A 15806-nucleotide genomic window follows, 5' to 3' on the forward strand; every position below is an offset into this window, starting at 1 on the left:
ATATGTTTTTACTTTTATTAGTGATAGCCCTTCAAATTATTTCTTAAAACCCTTTTATTGTGGAAAACTCAAAATACATAGAAGTGGAGAGAATAATATGATGAACCCCACATACCTATCACTCAACCTCAGTAGGTACCAGCGTTGTTTTTAAATTACATAGGTTTCTAAATATTATATAGTTATTATCACTCAACATATCAGTGGAACTATTTTGAAGATAGACATTTTCCTGTTATCAACAGACAGTAGTTTTAAAAAGAAGAGAAAGAACAAGGAGGCTAACACTTACTGAATGCCGGTCCTCGCCCGGGCCCCGTGCCGGGTGGTTTAGGGGAAGTGGCGGTGATGCTGTGGATTCCTTTGCAGTTTAATTCACTTTAACCCATCAGTGGGTTGGCGGCAGAATTTGAGTTTTTAATTTAATTTTGTGTATCCAAATTAAATATTGATTATAAAATCACGAAGATTATGATGGGAAAAAAAACAGTAAAAACATCCCATCACTGATCAGTATTTGTAAAGATATGTATACAAAGTATAACAAATTGTTTGATGTAGAAAAAACTCAATTAGCACCAAAGGATATATGTATAGTAAAAAGTGTTCTTTCTCTCCCTATCACCACTGAGTCCTTTGATTCCCCAAGTCACCTCTTCTCTTCTCTGGAGGCATTGACCACTCCCAGCATCTGACACACTCTTCCAGATAGATTCTATGTTATGTTCACATCACTCAGTTACTTTGTGGGAAAGAACTGGCTGGAGTTAGTGGCTGTGTGTATAGTGATGTCTCTTTCACACCGTCTGCCTCCTCGCACTTTCCCTTGTAGAAGAGCTGGTCCAATATCTTTGACGTCAACCTGTTTTTCCTTTGACTTTAAATTCTTCCATTTAGTCTCATCGTCATATTCTTACACTATATCATTTGCCTCTTTTTCAGTTTACTGTCTCTTCATTTTTGATTGTCCTTTTCAGAATGTCCTTTCCTTTTGCTTTGGATTTGAGATTACCAAATATATTCATGTTTCCTCCTTCTTGACTCAGTTTCTGCTTTGGTGACCTCATGTCTCGCTTATGTCCTGACCAGTCACTTCATTGGACCACAAGTCCATTCAGATCCCCTTACTTGTCAGTCTGGAATGCAGCTTCCAGAGCACTCCAGATGTACTGTTTTTCTGCTGTAAGCCATGGAGTTCAACTTTAGAGCTATGTTCAACTGGGATGTCGAGGATGACATGCACAGTGGAGGCAGCATCCAATTGAAGAATAAATTTCATTCAGCTTTTTTGTTTTTCAGAACCCTCCATTATTTGGCCCTTCATTAAGACTCTTGTTTGCACTGCTTTTAACATCCAACTGACCACCTCTTCTGTGGAAGCAGAACTTGTTTTGTCCTCTCAAACTTTATGCCACCTTGACATCCCTGGCCTACATTTCACAGTGATATTGTGTAAACTTAATGAGTGAAGAGGCACACATTTAGTGAGTGCTATGGGTGTATTTAAAATTTCTGTTAAAATGCTTGTTGCAAAATTTCCTTTGACTCCCGCTTAATATCTTATAGGCAAATGTTTATTTACATGGTGGAAATTGAGATTGCCAGCTGTCTTTATAAATAGCAGCTTCATTCTGTGTCTCTGAACTGCGGTTAATTGATCCTGTCTACTTAACTATTACAAAGCTGAGACCAAGCCTCAGGTGTTTATTGTACGAGCTTAAGCAAACAGGAGCTCATGGCTTAAAATAAGTTCTAATCAAGAAAGCACTGAAGACCACAGGAGATACTCTGCAGTTCACGTAGTGACCAGTCTATGGCTTTCTAAACCATTAACTTATTTTAAATTTTATGGTGCATGAAAAAGATCAATGGGGAGGGGTAATACCAATTGTCTTTTTCCAAAACCAGTTCAGCAGTTATTTACCTTTCAAGCAATTAACATAATTACCATTATGCTAAAAAGTAATTTTGGAAAGTTCTGCCTTGAGCTCTTATGACTCCACCGGGACAGTTTTAGTTGGGACTTATCTTTTTGATGGAAGCCTAATTGCAATTTTGGCTTTGTGCGTGCAAACAGAAGCAGCTAATTGTTTAGGCAAATAGCAGATTAATTTAAATATGCATCCCTAATAAAACAAAAATGGTATCCATTATGGTCCTTGTTCCCATGACGAGGAATATAAATATTCTGTGCAAGTACCATTAGGCAGAGGTCTTAAGGATTGTCGACATTATTTCACAGTGGTAGCACTTTCCCGATATCAAGTAATCTTTACAAAAGCTAACATAAATCAGTTTAAACTCATTTAGATCCCATTTCCACTATGTGCAGTTTCATTACCACACTCTGGCTGGCCTCCTTTGGGAGGTGGGAGGGGTATGCTGCAAACTGGCATGGGTGCCCATCCACAGCTGCTGAGCAGGCTTTATGTCTCCTCAAAAGACTGGCCATCGTTACTCATGTCACCATTAATGACTGTTCCTGGGCTGCTGTGAACTCAGAGTTCCTGCAGCCCTGCTGCCGCTCGTCAAGGTGGAGGGTCCAGGGCCCAGAGAGCAGGTGGGACTGCCAAGCCCTACTCCTGTCTACTTTATTAGGCCAGTGTCCCTCACTCATTGTGGTCTTCCAGGTTTTTCGAGAGACCCTTCGTTTTTCTTTTGTCTGCTTCCTTTTCATATTTCTCATGAATGGAACTAGCTCAGGATTAAACATTTTTTATCTGGCGATTGAGGTTTTGTCAGGGAGAGAGACAGACACCTGCTCTCCTTCCAGCTTTCCTGGTGTGGGGGCAGACGGGCCGTTAGCTCTGACTCTCAGCACTGTGCCTGGTTCAGGGAGTGATGGCGATGACCTGTCTGTTAAGTCACTACCAAGGAACCACACGGAAGCTCCCTCCACATTTGCTAAGAAGTTTTCTCTGGCTTCACCTGGGCCTAGCACGCAGAATACAGGTAGTAGACACCTTTTGGAGAGTCTCCTTTCTCTAAAGGCCCTCCCCAGTCCCTTTAGAGGTAGGCAGATTCATAGAATTTGAGCTGGCCTTTTGGCCTCAGTTGAATAGACAAGGATACGGACCCCAGGCCTAAGGGCAGCTGATTCATGGTCTGGGCTGAGCCACTTGGGCTTCAGACTTTGTCTCAGTTGTGTGCTTGGAACAGAAGACCTTGTGAAGTGGGGAAGAGAGAAAGTTGCTTTGTTTTGAGGAGGGGAGAGAGAGAGGGATGCATGGAGTTGCAGAGAGAAGCAGGGGCAAGGTACGTGGTGCATCTAGAACGTACACTGCCTTGGGGCCAAGTGTTTTCCTAGTTCATGGTCTGAGCTGATCCTTTTGAATATCCAGCTATACTTCCTGCCCTTGGGTTCCATGAAATTGCCCTCCTCTTCAGTCTGTTTCCTTATGTATTTAAGCCAGTTGATTTATTCCTTACAACCAAATGTTCCCTTGCTAAAACGTAAGACAGGCATTCAGTAAACCATGATTGATGTTCAGCTGAATTCACTCCGTAGGAGATGTAGCAGGGAAAGGACAGAATTTTGCCGCTCCAGAAGTCCACCCAATACCAAGTGTCAAATCCATATTATTGCTGCATCTACCATATGATAAAACTTGGCCTTTCAAATGAATTTACATCATATTTTTTAAATCATCACCTGCTTAAGAAGGGAATTTATTTGGCTCTGACAGGCATTGGCTACTACTTCTTTAATATCATGTAATGCAGTTCAGCTTGAAATGTCTGCAAAAATTAGCTGCTCCTTTGTGTGGGGGGGTCTTTAAATAGTGTGACAACAGGACAAAAAGTTAAACTTATCCATTTTCCCACTGCACTTCGTGTGTATGTCTGTTATATTTTGTTACATTTTTGTGACTCTACCTTGTCTCTCTCTCCAGTGTGAATTTTGTGAGAACTGGGATCATATCCCTCCTGAATGCCCCCAAAAGAGATGCTTGGTGATGCCACTGCTATGTAAACTCCACGCGGTCAGGGACTTTTTTGTTTATTTTGTGTTGTTCACTGTGGTTTCCCCAGTGCCTAGAACAGTGGCTGGTCCAGAGCAGAGGCTTGAAAACTACTTGCTGAGTTGTGTTGTTGCACTGACTCCTTTTTGGCTAAATATTGATTGACGTGGATAATCACTACAATATTACAAAACATTCTTATAATTCAGATATTTACTGTTCAGGCCCGTGCAGTTTTGAGGTTATAAAAGTAGCCATGATAACAACTCTATTAACTAATAAAATGACCTTTTATAAAATTACCTTTCAGTCAGACAGCCCTCCTGTTAGCTGCTGTGTTTGTTCCTCCTCACCTTGCCCAGGTGTTTTGGGGTTAGATACCCAACAATACAGTTGCAAAGTGTAACCACAAATCTTGCAAAAGCTGCAGGATTTAATAATGTTAAAAGTGATATGGGAAGAGCAGTGAAAGTGGTAATTACATGGGTAAATATAAATGGCTTTTAAATTTTTTCTCTTTAAAAGATAATTGCCTGCCTATGTAGAAATAATAACAACGTTATGTGCGGTTTACAACATATGTAGAGATAAAAAGTGTGGCAACAATAGCAGAGAGGCTGGCTGGGAGGGAGGATATGGAAGTTTGCTGCTGTAAAGTTCTTACACTCTATGTGATGTTGTGTGTTATCGCTTGAAGGTAGGCTGGTAAGTCACAGATGTATGTTAAACTCCTAAAGCAACCACTAAAATAAAAAGAGTTTTGGCTAGTAAACCAATGGAGGAATTAAAATGAAGTAAACACATAATTAATCCACATATTTAGTCCAGAAGAAGACAGAAAAAGAGGGGAAAGGGGAGCGAAGAACAAACAGGACAAATAAAAAACAAGCAGCAAAATGGTGGATTAAACCCACCTTTATCAATAATCACATTAAAGATAAATAGTCTATAATAAACACCCCAATTAAAAGCAAGACCAATTATATGCTGTCTACAAGAAACCCATGTCAGGTATAAAGACACGAGGCAAGGTGAAGGCATGCATACTAACACTAACTGAAGGCAAGCTGGAGTGGCTGTAGCAATATCAGACAAAGTAGATTTCAGAGCAAAGAGCATAACCAGGGATTGAGGGACATTGCGTATAATACAGGGTCAGTGCATCAAGCAGACATGACAATCCTAACTGTTAATGCACCTAAAAGTGACCTTGGAGGGCTGTGCAAATGATAGGGGCACTGATGACTGATGATCTGACTGAGCTGTACACTTAATAGTTGAGGTAGAGAAAATTGACGACGATCATGACATAACAGGCACTCAGAAGAGAAGGGTGTGCCCCTTAAATGATTGGCACCCTAAATATATTTTCTAAAAAGCCCCTTCGTAGAATAGCTCTGCAACCTTGCAGTGCAGAGTATTTTATTGCATACAGTTCTGTTGGGGAAATGATGCCAACAAAACCAATACTTGATTAATAATGAAAAATGTGTTTATAGATAAACTCCATGTGTGCTTCGAGTGAGCTGTGGTTGAATAACTTCCACACTTGGCAGAACACAGGTTGAGTTTATGGCGATTACTCATTGAGCTCATAGTTATTTTATGCACTTGTAAAGGCAGCCGCTCATCCTGCACTTTCTAGCTAAACTCTAGCCCAGCCTCATCACATACCAAGTGGCTTTGGACCAGTTACTGAACCTCATGGAGTTTCTGCTTCTTTGTTGTCAAACGAAAATAATGCTGCTCCCCTAGGATGGAAGTCAGCACTGTAGGAGGGGAGACAGAGGAGCCAGAAGCTTTATGCAGTAACAGTTGCTTTGCTGTTTTATTGTGATGTCTGTAAACAAATGCAATGCAGGAATATTGGGAAGAGGCACATCTTGGAATGTGCCTGGCTCCTCTCTAATGTGTAGAGCCATTGCATTTTCTGCAGCATATCTGTTTCTTCTGAGTCAGAATGGAGAGAATTTGCCAAAATATTTGCCAGAGGAACGTGTTGTGGAGCCTTTTGCAATCTGCTTATCCCCCCAGTTTATCATAATTCTTAGAAGAGTACACTGTGTTTTACATCTGAAGCAACATTTAACTTGAGGAAAGCTCTTCTTTTGTTTGTAATCACCTCCTTAGCCTACTGACAGTTTGAAAGCCTTGCAAAGCAGCCCAAATGTATTATTTTCTTCTGACTCGCTCTGTTTAGTGCTGAATGACGCCTTATAGTAAAATCTAAATTAGAAGCATTTACTGTTTAAAGACAAAGTTCAAGGAAAGAAAGATAGGAAGAGGGCTTGCAAAGAGAAGGAAAGTGAAACTTGATCTGCTTTAGATAATAAGAAGTTATAGTAAATAGGACTGGACTTACGGGTGGGCAATAGCATTATTGATAGGTTAAATATGCTCTATAACATAGCAGGCACTACAAAATACATAAAATAACGTCTATCTCCAGCGTTTTGTATCATTTATCGCCTTTAGTCTGCCCAACAGTCCTGTGTAGTAGGTAATGTTATCTTCGGTTCCGCAGATGAGAAAACAGGCTCTCAGCAATGAGCAACTTGCCTAAGGCCTTCGGCTAGCAAGCAGTGGAGCTGGATTTGAACTTAAACAACCATAGACTTATCTGTACACAATTTTTTTCAATGACTTTTGAAAAAAGTAGTTCTCTGTTGGTGGACATTAAGATAACTTCTGATCTTCTGACATAATTTAAAACATTATAGTGACTCTGCTGTATATGTTTGTAATTTGATAAAAGTTGCATTGCCTCCAGAGTTGGGTGAAATAGTTTACATTCTTACCAACAATTTAAGAGAGAACTTATTTCTCCACATCCTCAACAACAAAATGTTCTATGAAATTTTTTGCCTTTGTCAATTTGATGAAAAGTAGTACCTTATTATAGTTTTTATTTGTATTTTTCAAATTGTGACTTTTTACATTTGTCAGATGTTTATGTGTCAGTTGCATTTCTTTTTCTGTGAACAGGATTCTCATGTCCTTTGTTCACTTTTCAATTGCCTTTTCTTATTGAATCTTAGAAGCTCTTTATATAGTAAGGAAATCGGCCCTTTGTTATATGTGATGCAAACATATTTTTTACCAATTTATTATTTATCTTTTAAACTTTCTTTATATTTCAAGATTAGTTTGTAATTGTGCATATTAAGTGAATTTTTAATTGTTACCTGAATTATTTTTTTCTACATAGGATTTCTTAATATTTGGGATCTAAGGACTGGAAAGTATCCTGTTCATCGTTTTGAGCATGATGCGAGAATACAAGCACTAGCTCTCAGCCAGGAAGATGCAACTGTTGCTACAGCTTCTGCTTTTGATGTCGTAATGTTATGCCCCAATGAGGAGGGATATTGGCAAATAACTGCAGAATTTGAAGTTCAGAAACTGGTGAGCAAAATTTTAGTCTGGTCATTTTATTTTTCATTCTTAGAATCTCTGGGTCTGATACAAACAAATAGTAATGATGTTGGAAGCACCCATTCACCAGGGCTCCTGTGGGCCTCATGTCCATAAATCTCAGCCTTTCGAAATAGGTGGTTTTATTTTCCCCACTTACCAAGAAGCCAGTAGAGGCTTAGATCAGTGAGTTGACTTGCCCCAGGTAAGATGTTGTGATTTCAACCTTAGGGCTGACGTCAGAGCTAGAGTTTCTCATCACTGTCGTCCTCAGTCTCCTTCACATTAACAGGACATTCACTGCTGGAAATCTGAGATATATAAGTGAAAATGAGTTCAGTGGTACCATCCCAGCCCATGTGGGAAAGAAGGTTTCCATTCTACACTGTCTGCATTCCAAGATTGTCTCAGCTGGCATTAAGAGTAACTCTTGAGTGAAAGTAGATTTAAATCAGTGTCACCTTGGGAGCCGTGTTCCACAACGTCCTGTGTGAAGCTAAGTCAGCCTTAAGAGTTCTTTACATAGAGCATTTTCCCGAGTTCAGTGGTATCTGAGCCTCTACATTTGTATTGGGCTGGGGGAGTGATTTGGTAGTAAGAAGGAAAGGCTTAAATCTGTCCATGCTGAATTTGGATTTAATTTAAAGCAACCTTGGTTTTGGCCCTAGAATGAGAGTGAACAGAAAAGCCAACGCTGAATAATAAATTGATGGCCTGACCTGGAACAAATCCTGTTCGTCTCCCTTGTCCCCTAGTGGAAGTCTTGTTAGACATGAATAACCAAAAAGCCATGGCGTCACCGCTTCACCTGCCATAAGCTGCTTTCCCTTTAGTGATCAGTCTCTGCAGTTCGGGTGTGGTGTTCCTCCCAAACGGCCTGATGCTGTCATTTCCTCCTGGGGTTTTATTAGAAAAAGTGTGAAAATTCCATATTTCTGTTTGTTCTCAAAACTACCTAGTGCTTGTTATTTGGTCTCCGACTAGAGAATACTGTAGGTCAACAATAACTATCTGAACTCAGACAGTTAAGATGTGAGTCCCTCCAGAAAGTGCAAATCCGGCCTTGGCAGTAAGGTGGCATCCTGGCACAGGCAGGAAGCTTTTTCAGTTCCCAGTAAATGGCACAGCCACAGTCAGTCTGAGCCTCTTGGTCTGTCAGAAATCCAGCAGAAGGTGAAATTAAATGGCTAGACTGATCAGGCTGATTTTAGGAAAGTAAGAGATGGTTTTTAGCACGAGGGAGAGGACACAGCAGCCGGTGCTGTAGGCATGTGTTGTGATACTTTTTATTTATGTTTTCTCACCCTGGATGAGGGCTTGCCACAGAACACACTCTCTGGAGAAGGCGCCCCTTCCCAGACTGCTGGGCCATCTTTGTCTTCCCCAGATAGGCTCCCTGAACCACAGTGGCAGCGTTCCCAGGTTTGTAACGCTGGCCTAGAACAGCCGTCCTTTGTGATGGGCCCTGGGCTGGGGACCTGGGGCCATGGGGCCGCCGCTCACGCTGTCGGGCCTGAGGATTAGCGCAGTCACCCAGATGTTTACTCTCTCTCAGGCGCCTCTGGACGGTCCTCAGGATTCAGGCCTTTGAACTCGTTTGGCTTCTGGTCAGAGCAGTGCTGTCCTTTTACACTGTGGATTTTCATAATTGTGTGGGCGACTCCCCTCTGCTCTTGTACTCTCAGAATTTACTCCGCAAGGCGGACACTGCGCTCGGGGGAGGGGGGAGGGAGGCGTGTCACTTAGGAATACAGAAAAGCAAGTTATTCTTAAAGGGAGCTCCTCACACCTGTGCAGATGAGAGAACGTGTTAGCAGTGATGCAGCTGGGAGGACTGTGGTGGCACAAAAATGCTCGCAGTGGCCTTCCTACCCTGGGATGACACTGAAAGCAGGAGACAGCAGATAACATAGATAGTTCTGACCTTTTAGCAACACATTTTTGGTTTCTGTACAAGTGTGAAAATGTGATTTTTGGTCATTTGGAACTGAGTGAACTTTATTTATTCTGTTTCTTGTGAAAAAAAGTAAAACTAACTTTTATTTTTGAATAGTTACTACAGCTTCATGGTTCAGAATTTAAAAGGCACAGTAAGGTTTACAGGGCGAAATCCTCCTTCCACTCCACCCCACAACCTATTTCCCTCCCCAAAGGCAGTCATTGTTAGATTTGTGCATGTTCCAGCCAAGGTTATCACAGGCTTCCTCTGCCCCACCTTTGCACACGGTAACACACTGTGAATCCTGTTACCTTGTTTTCTTTTTTCCCCCAAATTTGTCTTAGAGAGGATCCTGTATGTATGAGTTTATAAAGAATGTCTTCAGGCTTTTTTCTATAGCCACGTGGTATAGAAAACGTAGAGATACTGTGAGTTATTTAATTAGTCCCTTAGTAATGCATGTTTAGGGTTTCTCAGTTTTTAGGTATGACCAAATAGTGCTACAGGAAATAACTTTGTATGCAACTGTTTTGCATAAATGTGAGTTTATTTGTAACTAAATTCCCAAAAGTGGCTTGCTGGGTCAGAGCATATGTGCATTTGACATTGTGATAAATGTTGCCAGATTTTCCTCTGTAGAAGTCAGACCAGATTACATCTCACCAACTGCAAGTGGGATCCATAAATGTAGTTGTTTGTCCCTTCTTCACTTCCAGCCCAGTATCTCATCAGACTGATTAATCTTTACTGATATGACAGATGAACATGGCATCTTGGTGAATTTTCACTTTGTATTTCTCCCTTTAGGAATGCATTGTTTCTTTTGTGATGAGCATCTTTTCGTATGTGTAAGAACTGTGTTTCACTTCCTGTGAACTGACCCTTGGTCCATTTTTTTCTGTTGGGTTGCTGGTCTTCTCATGGATGTGTAGGAAGAATTTTTGACCAAGTCAGGATGAATTGTAGGCGAGATGTGAAGGACTAAACAACTCTTATTCTTTAACAGGTTGACTACCTTGAAATAGTTCCAGATACTGGAAGGTACCCTGTGGCGGTAGCCACTGCTGGAGATCTGGTATACCTGCTAAAAGCCGAAGACTCTGCCAGAACCCTCCATTACGTCTACGGCCAGCCTGTCACATGTCTAGATGTCTCAGCCAACCAGGCTGCTTTTGGTGTGAAGAGTCTGGGATGGGTGTATGAAGGAAACAAGGTACAAAAATAGCAAGATGTACAATTAACAGAAAAGAACATGGATTTTATTTTTTAGAATGCAGTTTAAAAATTAAATCTCTGTGATAATATATTTTAAAAGTTGTGTTCAGGCAATATATCAGCATGGTACAAAAAAAAATCAGGTACTTCAAAATCATATAAAATGAAAAGTAATTGTTTTCTTTCTCTTCCCTTCCTCCAGCCCTACCCTACAGAAGAAACTATTAACAGTTTTTTGGTATCCAAACTGGAAAAATTTAATGCGTATGTATAGGTATATTTATACACTAAAAATGTATCTTTGTAGAAATGAGAGGTATACATCTGTTTTGTGCCCATTGTTTTTCTTCAGCAGTGTACCTCGGAGAGCGTTTTATGTCAGCTCCCTTTCCCTAGGATTCCAACAGTGCATACAACCCACTCTGTTTAACCAGCCCCCTCACCGGTGGGCATTTAGGTTGCTTTCGCTGTTTGAGCTGTTATAGACAGTGCTGCAAAGCATGTGGCACCTTGAAAAAGTTCTTATATAGTGTATCTCTAGGATAGATTCCTAACAATTATGTTGCTTGGTAGGAGGGTTGATGGACATTGCCAAACTGCCCTCTAAAAAGGTTGCATCAAAATTTACATTTTCATCCACAGTGTGTAAAATTGCCTCCAGTACTCCTTGAGCCAGAAACAAGGAGACAAGTTTTTAATTGAAATTCTTTGCGTGATGACTCAATTTTATCACGACTTAGTGTTTTACTATCCTGACTGTAGGCCAAGTACTTAGTCTTAAAGCTGACTTACAGAACTCTTTCTCTTCCAGTGGAATCAGAGGAGAGAGGGATAAAGTTTTGTTTTGTTTTGATTTTCCTCCAATTTGCCAGCTCTTGACCCTGCTGGCAGTGGGTGTAATCCCTGGGAAGGAACTCCTCTGAGCCAGCGGCTCCTCGGATGACATCCTCCTTCTAAGGAAGGAACCCTTGTCCACATAGCAGTGTTGTGAAACGGAAGAGAGCCAGGCTCTGGACGCACACTGCCAGCATTCCAGCTGCAACCCTACCACCTACTGCCCAATGTGACCTTAAACAGGTTGTGTTTAATCTTCTTTGTGCCTCAGTTTCCTCATTTGTAAAAGGGAGTTCCTAACAGTATCTGCTTCATAAAATTGTAGAATTAAGTGAGAACAAATGTGTGAAGCTTTAAGTGTAGTGCCTGGCTCTGGGGTGTTAAAAACCATCACTGTGAGCTCCCTGTTCTTTCCACCACTCACAGTTTGAGTCTGGCCTCTGGTTGTGATTTTTACATCTTGTTTCGCCTATGTATAGACACCTGTAAGGCCAAATCTAGGTGTTCATGGGTTTTGCAGCGTGGGTTCCAATTGTGTATTCTTCATCTAGGAAGATAGATAAAACCATAGAAGACACATGTGGCTTATTATAATCTCATTGTGAGAAGGGACTCCCTTTGTGCTCAAGTTGGCCTGCTTTGCTGGAGCGTGTACAGCATATCTTAGCTGGAAAGTCTATGATGATATAAGTCCTATGTTTTGTCTTCCCAGGAAGTGGGGGAAGGGGACAGTATTTGGTTTCCTAAGGCAGTTTCCTTTCTCAGTCTTTGAAAACACTTTTCCAGTCCTCGGTGAGCTCACTTGTTGAGAGAAGAGAGACTGCTTTCTAATTTTTCATCCATCGTACTTCCAAGTTTCAGTTATCTCATTTATTTCTCAAGTTCTCAGTGTAGCGAGATGATGGTTGTATTTAATACTAGCCTGGTTTAAATTTTTCATATTTTTAATACATTTTTCGTCTGGCAGTTCCTATTTCTTTTGACTTATCTGCATCTGTTTCTATTGGGATACAATTGAGTGGACATATTTGAGAAACCAGTTAAAGGGATTGCTCAGCACAAAATTAGACTGGGAGCATCCTTTAGATACAGATATAAGTAGGCACTTTTTTGGATGCCTCTCAAAATTTCCAACCTAATTAAAAAAGCATTAATTATAAGAATCAGCTGATTCATACATTAATTTGATGAAAACTCCTTTGTAAAAAGTTATAGTCTCTCCAACAGCTTGTTAACAGATATTTTTCATTGATGTTTTAAAATTAAGAGTGGAAGTAAATTTGCGACAAGAATGTGTTTAAATATCTTTTTGAAATCTGACAGTAGCGTTTAGTCATCCAGATGTTTTGTGAGTACACCCCAAACCTTCGAACACTCGTGTGGGTGGATGGGTTGTTGTTACGAGTGCCGGTGATAACTCTGCATTGACATGTTTCACCAACATGAACGCCACCCACTCGAACGTGAGGAAAGCCAAGCTTTAGCTATGAAACTTTCCTTATTTTTACAGAGGTGGGACTTCCCATCTGATTATGTTTAGTGGATTTCCTGCTTCCTCAGAAAAGTCAACATTTCTGTGTGAATTAAACTGTGTCATGGGTGGCTCTGTGAGATTTTGGTAGCATCCTGCCATCCCATAATGTACTGTCATAATTCTCAAAGCCTCATGTGCAGGTTCAGTGTCACTTTGCTTATGAGTACCGCACTTTGGGTCTGTCTGTCTCCGGCCTGGCAGCTTGTGTTCCAGCACATTTTATTAGCTCAATATGAGCCTATTAGCAGTAGAATTTGCCTGAAGCTATGTACCCATGGGGGTTTGTGTCTGTGCCTCTGGCTTGTATGTCTAGGATTCAGATAAAGGCTTTATGAGAACACAGAAATTGGGTTTATCTTCGTTTGTGCCTGATACAGACCTGGGGGTTAGCTCTAGTCCAGTAGTGATTAACTGTGATAAGAGCAGACACTGAAATCCAAATGTTGATGCAGAATTTCAGTCAGGGACTGAAATTTCCCTGACCAGTAGACGTATTCCAGACGTTCTGTTTTTGTTTAGTTGGAGAATATCCTTGCACCATATGATGATCACATTAGCATTTTATAGGCACCGCAGCTGACTGAGCATCAGTAATAATGGTTCACATTCATCTATTCATATATCTACTAGCCAGCCTGTCATGTGTTTGTCATGGGTAGTTACAGACCGCCAGTTGTGTTCTGGCATTGGAGCCTTAAAACAGCATTATGAGGGGAAGGTATAGCTCAAGTGGTAGAGCACATGCTTAGCATGCACGAGGCCCTGGGTTCAATCCCCAGTACCTCTTCTACCTCTTCTAAATGTAAATGAATAAATAAACCTTAATACCTCCCCTTCAAAAAAACAAAACAAATAAACAAACAAACAGCATTATGCACAGATTCAGCAAACTGGTACTTGTCAAGTAACCTAGCTCTGTTAATGAACAGAGTTTTATAAGGAAATGAACCAAGTAACTTAGCGACCATTTGTCTACTTAATCTTAAGGAAAGGCTTCTGAATACAGCTGATTCACTCATTTCCAGCTTAGGTAGTAAGAATCAGAGAAAGAGTTAGTGCTGTGGTACATTTTGGTTTGCCTATGGTGCTGGGATTCCCCAGACTTTAGGAATTTAGAGGCCAGAATTAGGGGCCACCCGTGGGTTTGCCAGCATCTTCTTTGGCCAAATAAAGTCATAGAAAGAAATGGCTATTATCTATTTTTTTTTAAAGATCAGATCTTTAAACATCTTTTTTTAAAGGTAATTTTTTAACTGGGTAATGCATTAACCTAATTCAGAAATCAAAAGATGGGAAAGGGAGGGTGTGCAGTTGAATGACTCCTGCTACTCTTTTCAACCTGCCACCCGGTTTCTCTGCCTGGAGCCAAATCAGTGTTGCCGGTTTCTCATGCATCCTTATGCTATGTAAGCAGAGTATCCATACATGCCCTCAGTCCCCTCTTTGCAAAAAATATAAACGGTAAAATACTATATTATTGTTCTCCACGTTGCTTTTTCCTTCAACAAAATCTCTTGGAGATCATTTCATCACTTCCTATGACAAAATAAAGAACTTCCTGATGGTTTTTTTGTTTGTTTGTTTGTTTTGCAATTTTATGATGTCGCACCTTGTGCGCGTACCTTAAGTAATTTGGCTATCCCCCTACTGATGGGTGTTAGATTGCTCCCAGTGTTTTGCTGTTGGGAATAATACTTGGTCCACATGAATATGTTTGTAGAATTAGTTCCTCCAAAGACACTTGCTGGGTCAGAGGGGTCTGTGCCTTCATCATTTTTATAGACACGGCCCTCTATAGGGCGTTTCTTGGAAAGTGGTAGATGGCAGTGCATCCCATTTTCCCAGCAGTTCCTTACCATCTTTCCTCTCACGGACTTTACAGAAAGATCACAGCAAAAGGAGGCCAGAAGGAATAAACAGATCTGTCTGGCCCTGACCTTCATTTAATTATTTTGTAGTTCCCTGCTTTGAGGATGAATGACCTCATCTAGCATCACAGGGCTTCACCTAGAATCAGTGCCTGGGCAAGTGCACAAGTCTTTTTTTTAAAAGAAACATGGTTTACTTGCACAAAACTGATCAGTTCTGAGAGACTACAAATGCCCTTGAAATGGTTTCTGTGAGTGTGAAGCAAATGGTGAGAATTTGAATTGGTACCTCTTATTATAGTGTGGAAATTGTCCCCCTAATTTATCAAGTCGTGTTCCTGCCCTGATTTTATATGGTTTATCTATCAATAAACATTGTGATACTTGATGGAAAAGAAACTGAGAGCCCTATCAGACCGCTGTTAGGGTGGAAAGAGCTACATACAACCCGCACTGATAGGGGCCCCTTCTCACTTTGTGTTGTACCACTTGAGGGAAAGCCTGTGGTTCTTTTAAGAGAGTCATCTGATCTGCCTCTTTTCTGTAAAATGAGGAGGGTTGGACATGTGACTGTCCAGCACCCACACTTCCTTGATTCTTTAAGTGATTAGGTGGTTTAAACTTTCTCGTTTCCCCGTGGAGTTGTGTTGAGCTGACCTACCACTGGAGGCAGACCTGTAGCAGAGGACTTCTGAAACGGGTTGAGGCATCCATTGCTCTACTGTTGCTTCTCTAATGGCATCTCCCTAGGGCCATACCTACTGCTGGCAGGAATGATTGGGCTCGAACTTGTTTAGTACTCCTTCATCAGCTCTTGTGTCTTGCTGGTGAGAAGGGCTGTTTGAAGTTCTTTTGCTTTTAGATGAAAATGGATTCTTAAGTTTTGACATTGCATCTTGGGTTCTCAGACTTCTCTGGCATAAATGATCTTACAAGTAGTCATTGCTAAGCAGCATACAATTGCAGAAGAAAACAAATGTAATAGCAATTACTGTGGCCTCACCTCTTCATCATGACGCAGAGCAAAAAGATCAGCGTCA

The 15806-nt window shown here is 40.9% G+C and overlaps 1 protein-coding gene across 1 annotated transcript in view; it reads left to right on the forward strand.

Annotated features, from left to right (window-relative positions):
• FBXW8 (F-box and WD repeat domain containing 8) overlaps nucleotides 1-15806 on the forward strand; it is a 101839-nt gene that overhangs the window by 55088 nt on the left and 30945 nt on the right. Inside the window, exons 6-7 of the mRNA XM_006204787.4 lie at nucleotides 7171-7367; nucleotides 10322-10528. Coding sequence (XP_006204849.1) covers nucleotides 7171-7367; nucleotides 10322-10528 — 404 coding nt within the window. The remainder of the gene's footprint in view (nucleotides 1-7170; nucleotides 7368-10321; nucleotides 10529-15806) is intronic.

Source organism: Vicugna pacos, chromosome 32, assembly GCF_048564905.1.
Source record: "Vicugna pacos chromosome 32, VicPac4, whole genome shotgun sequence".
NCBI classification, from domain to species: Eukaryota; Metazoa; Chordata; class Mammalia; order Artiodactyla; family Camelidae; genus Vicugna; species Vicugna pacos.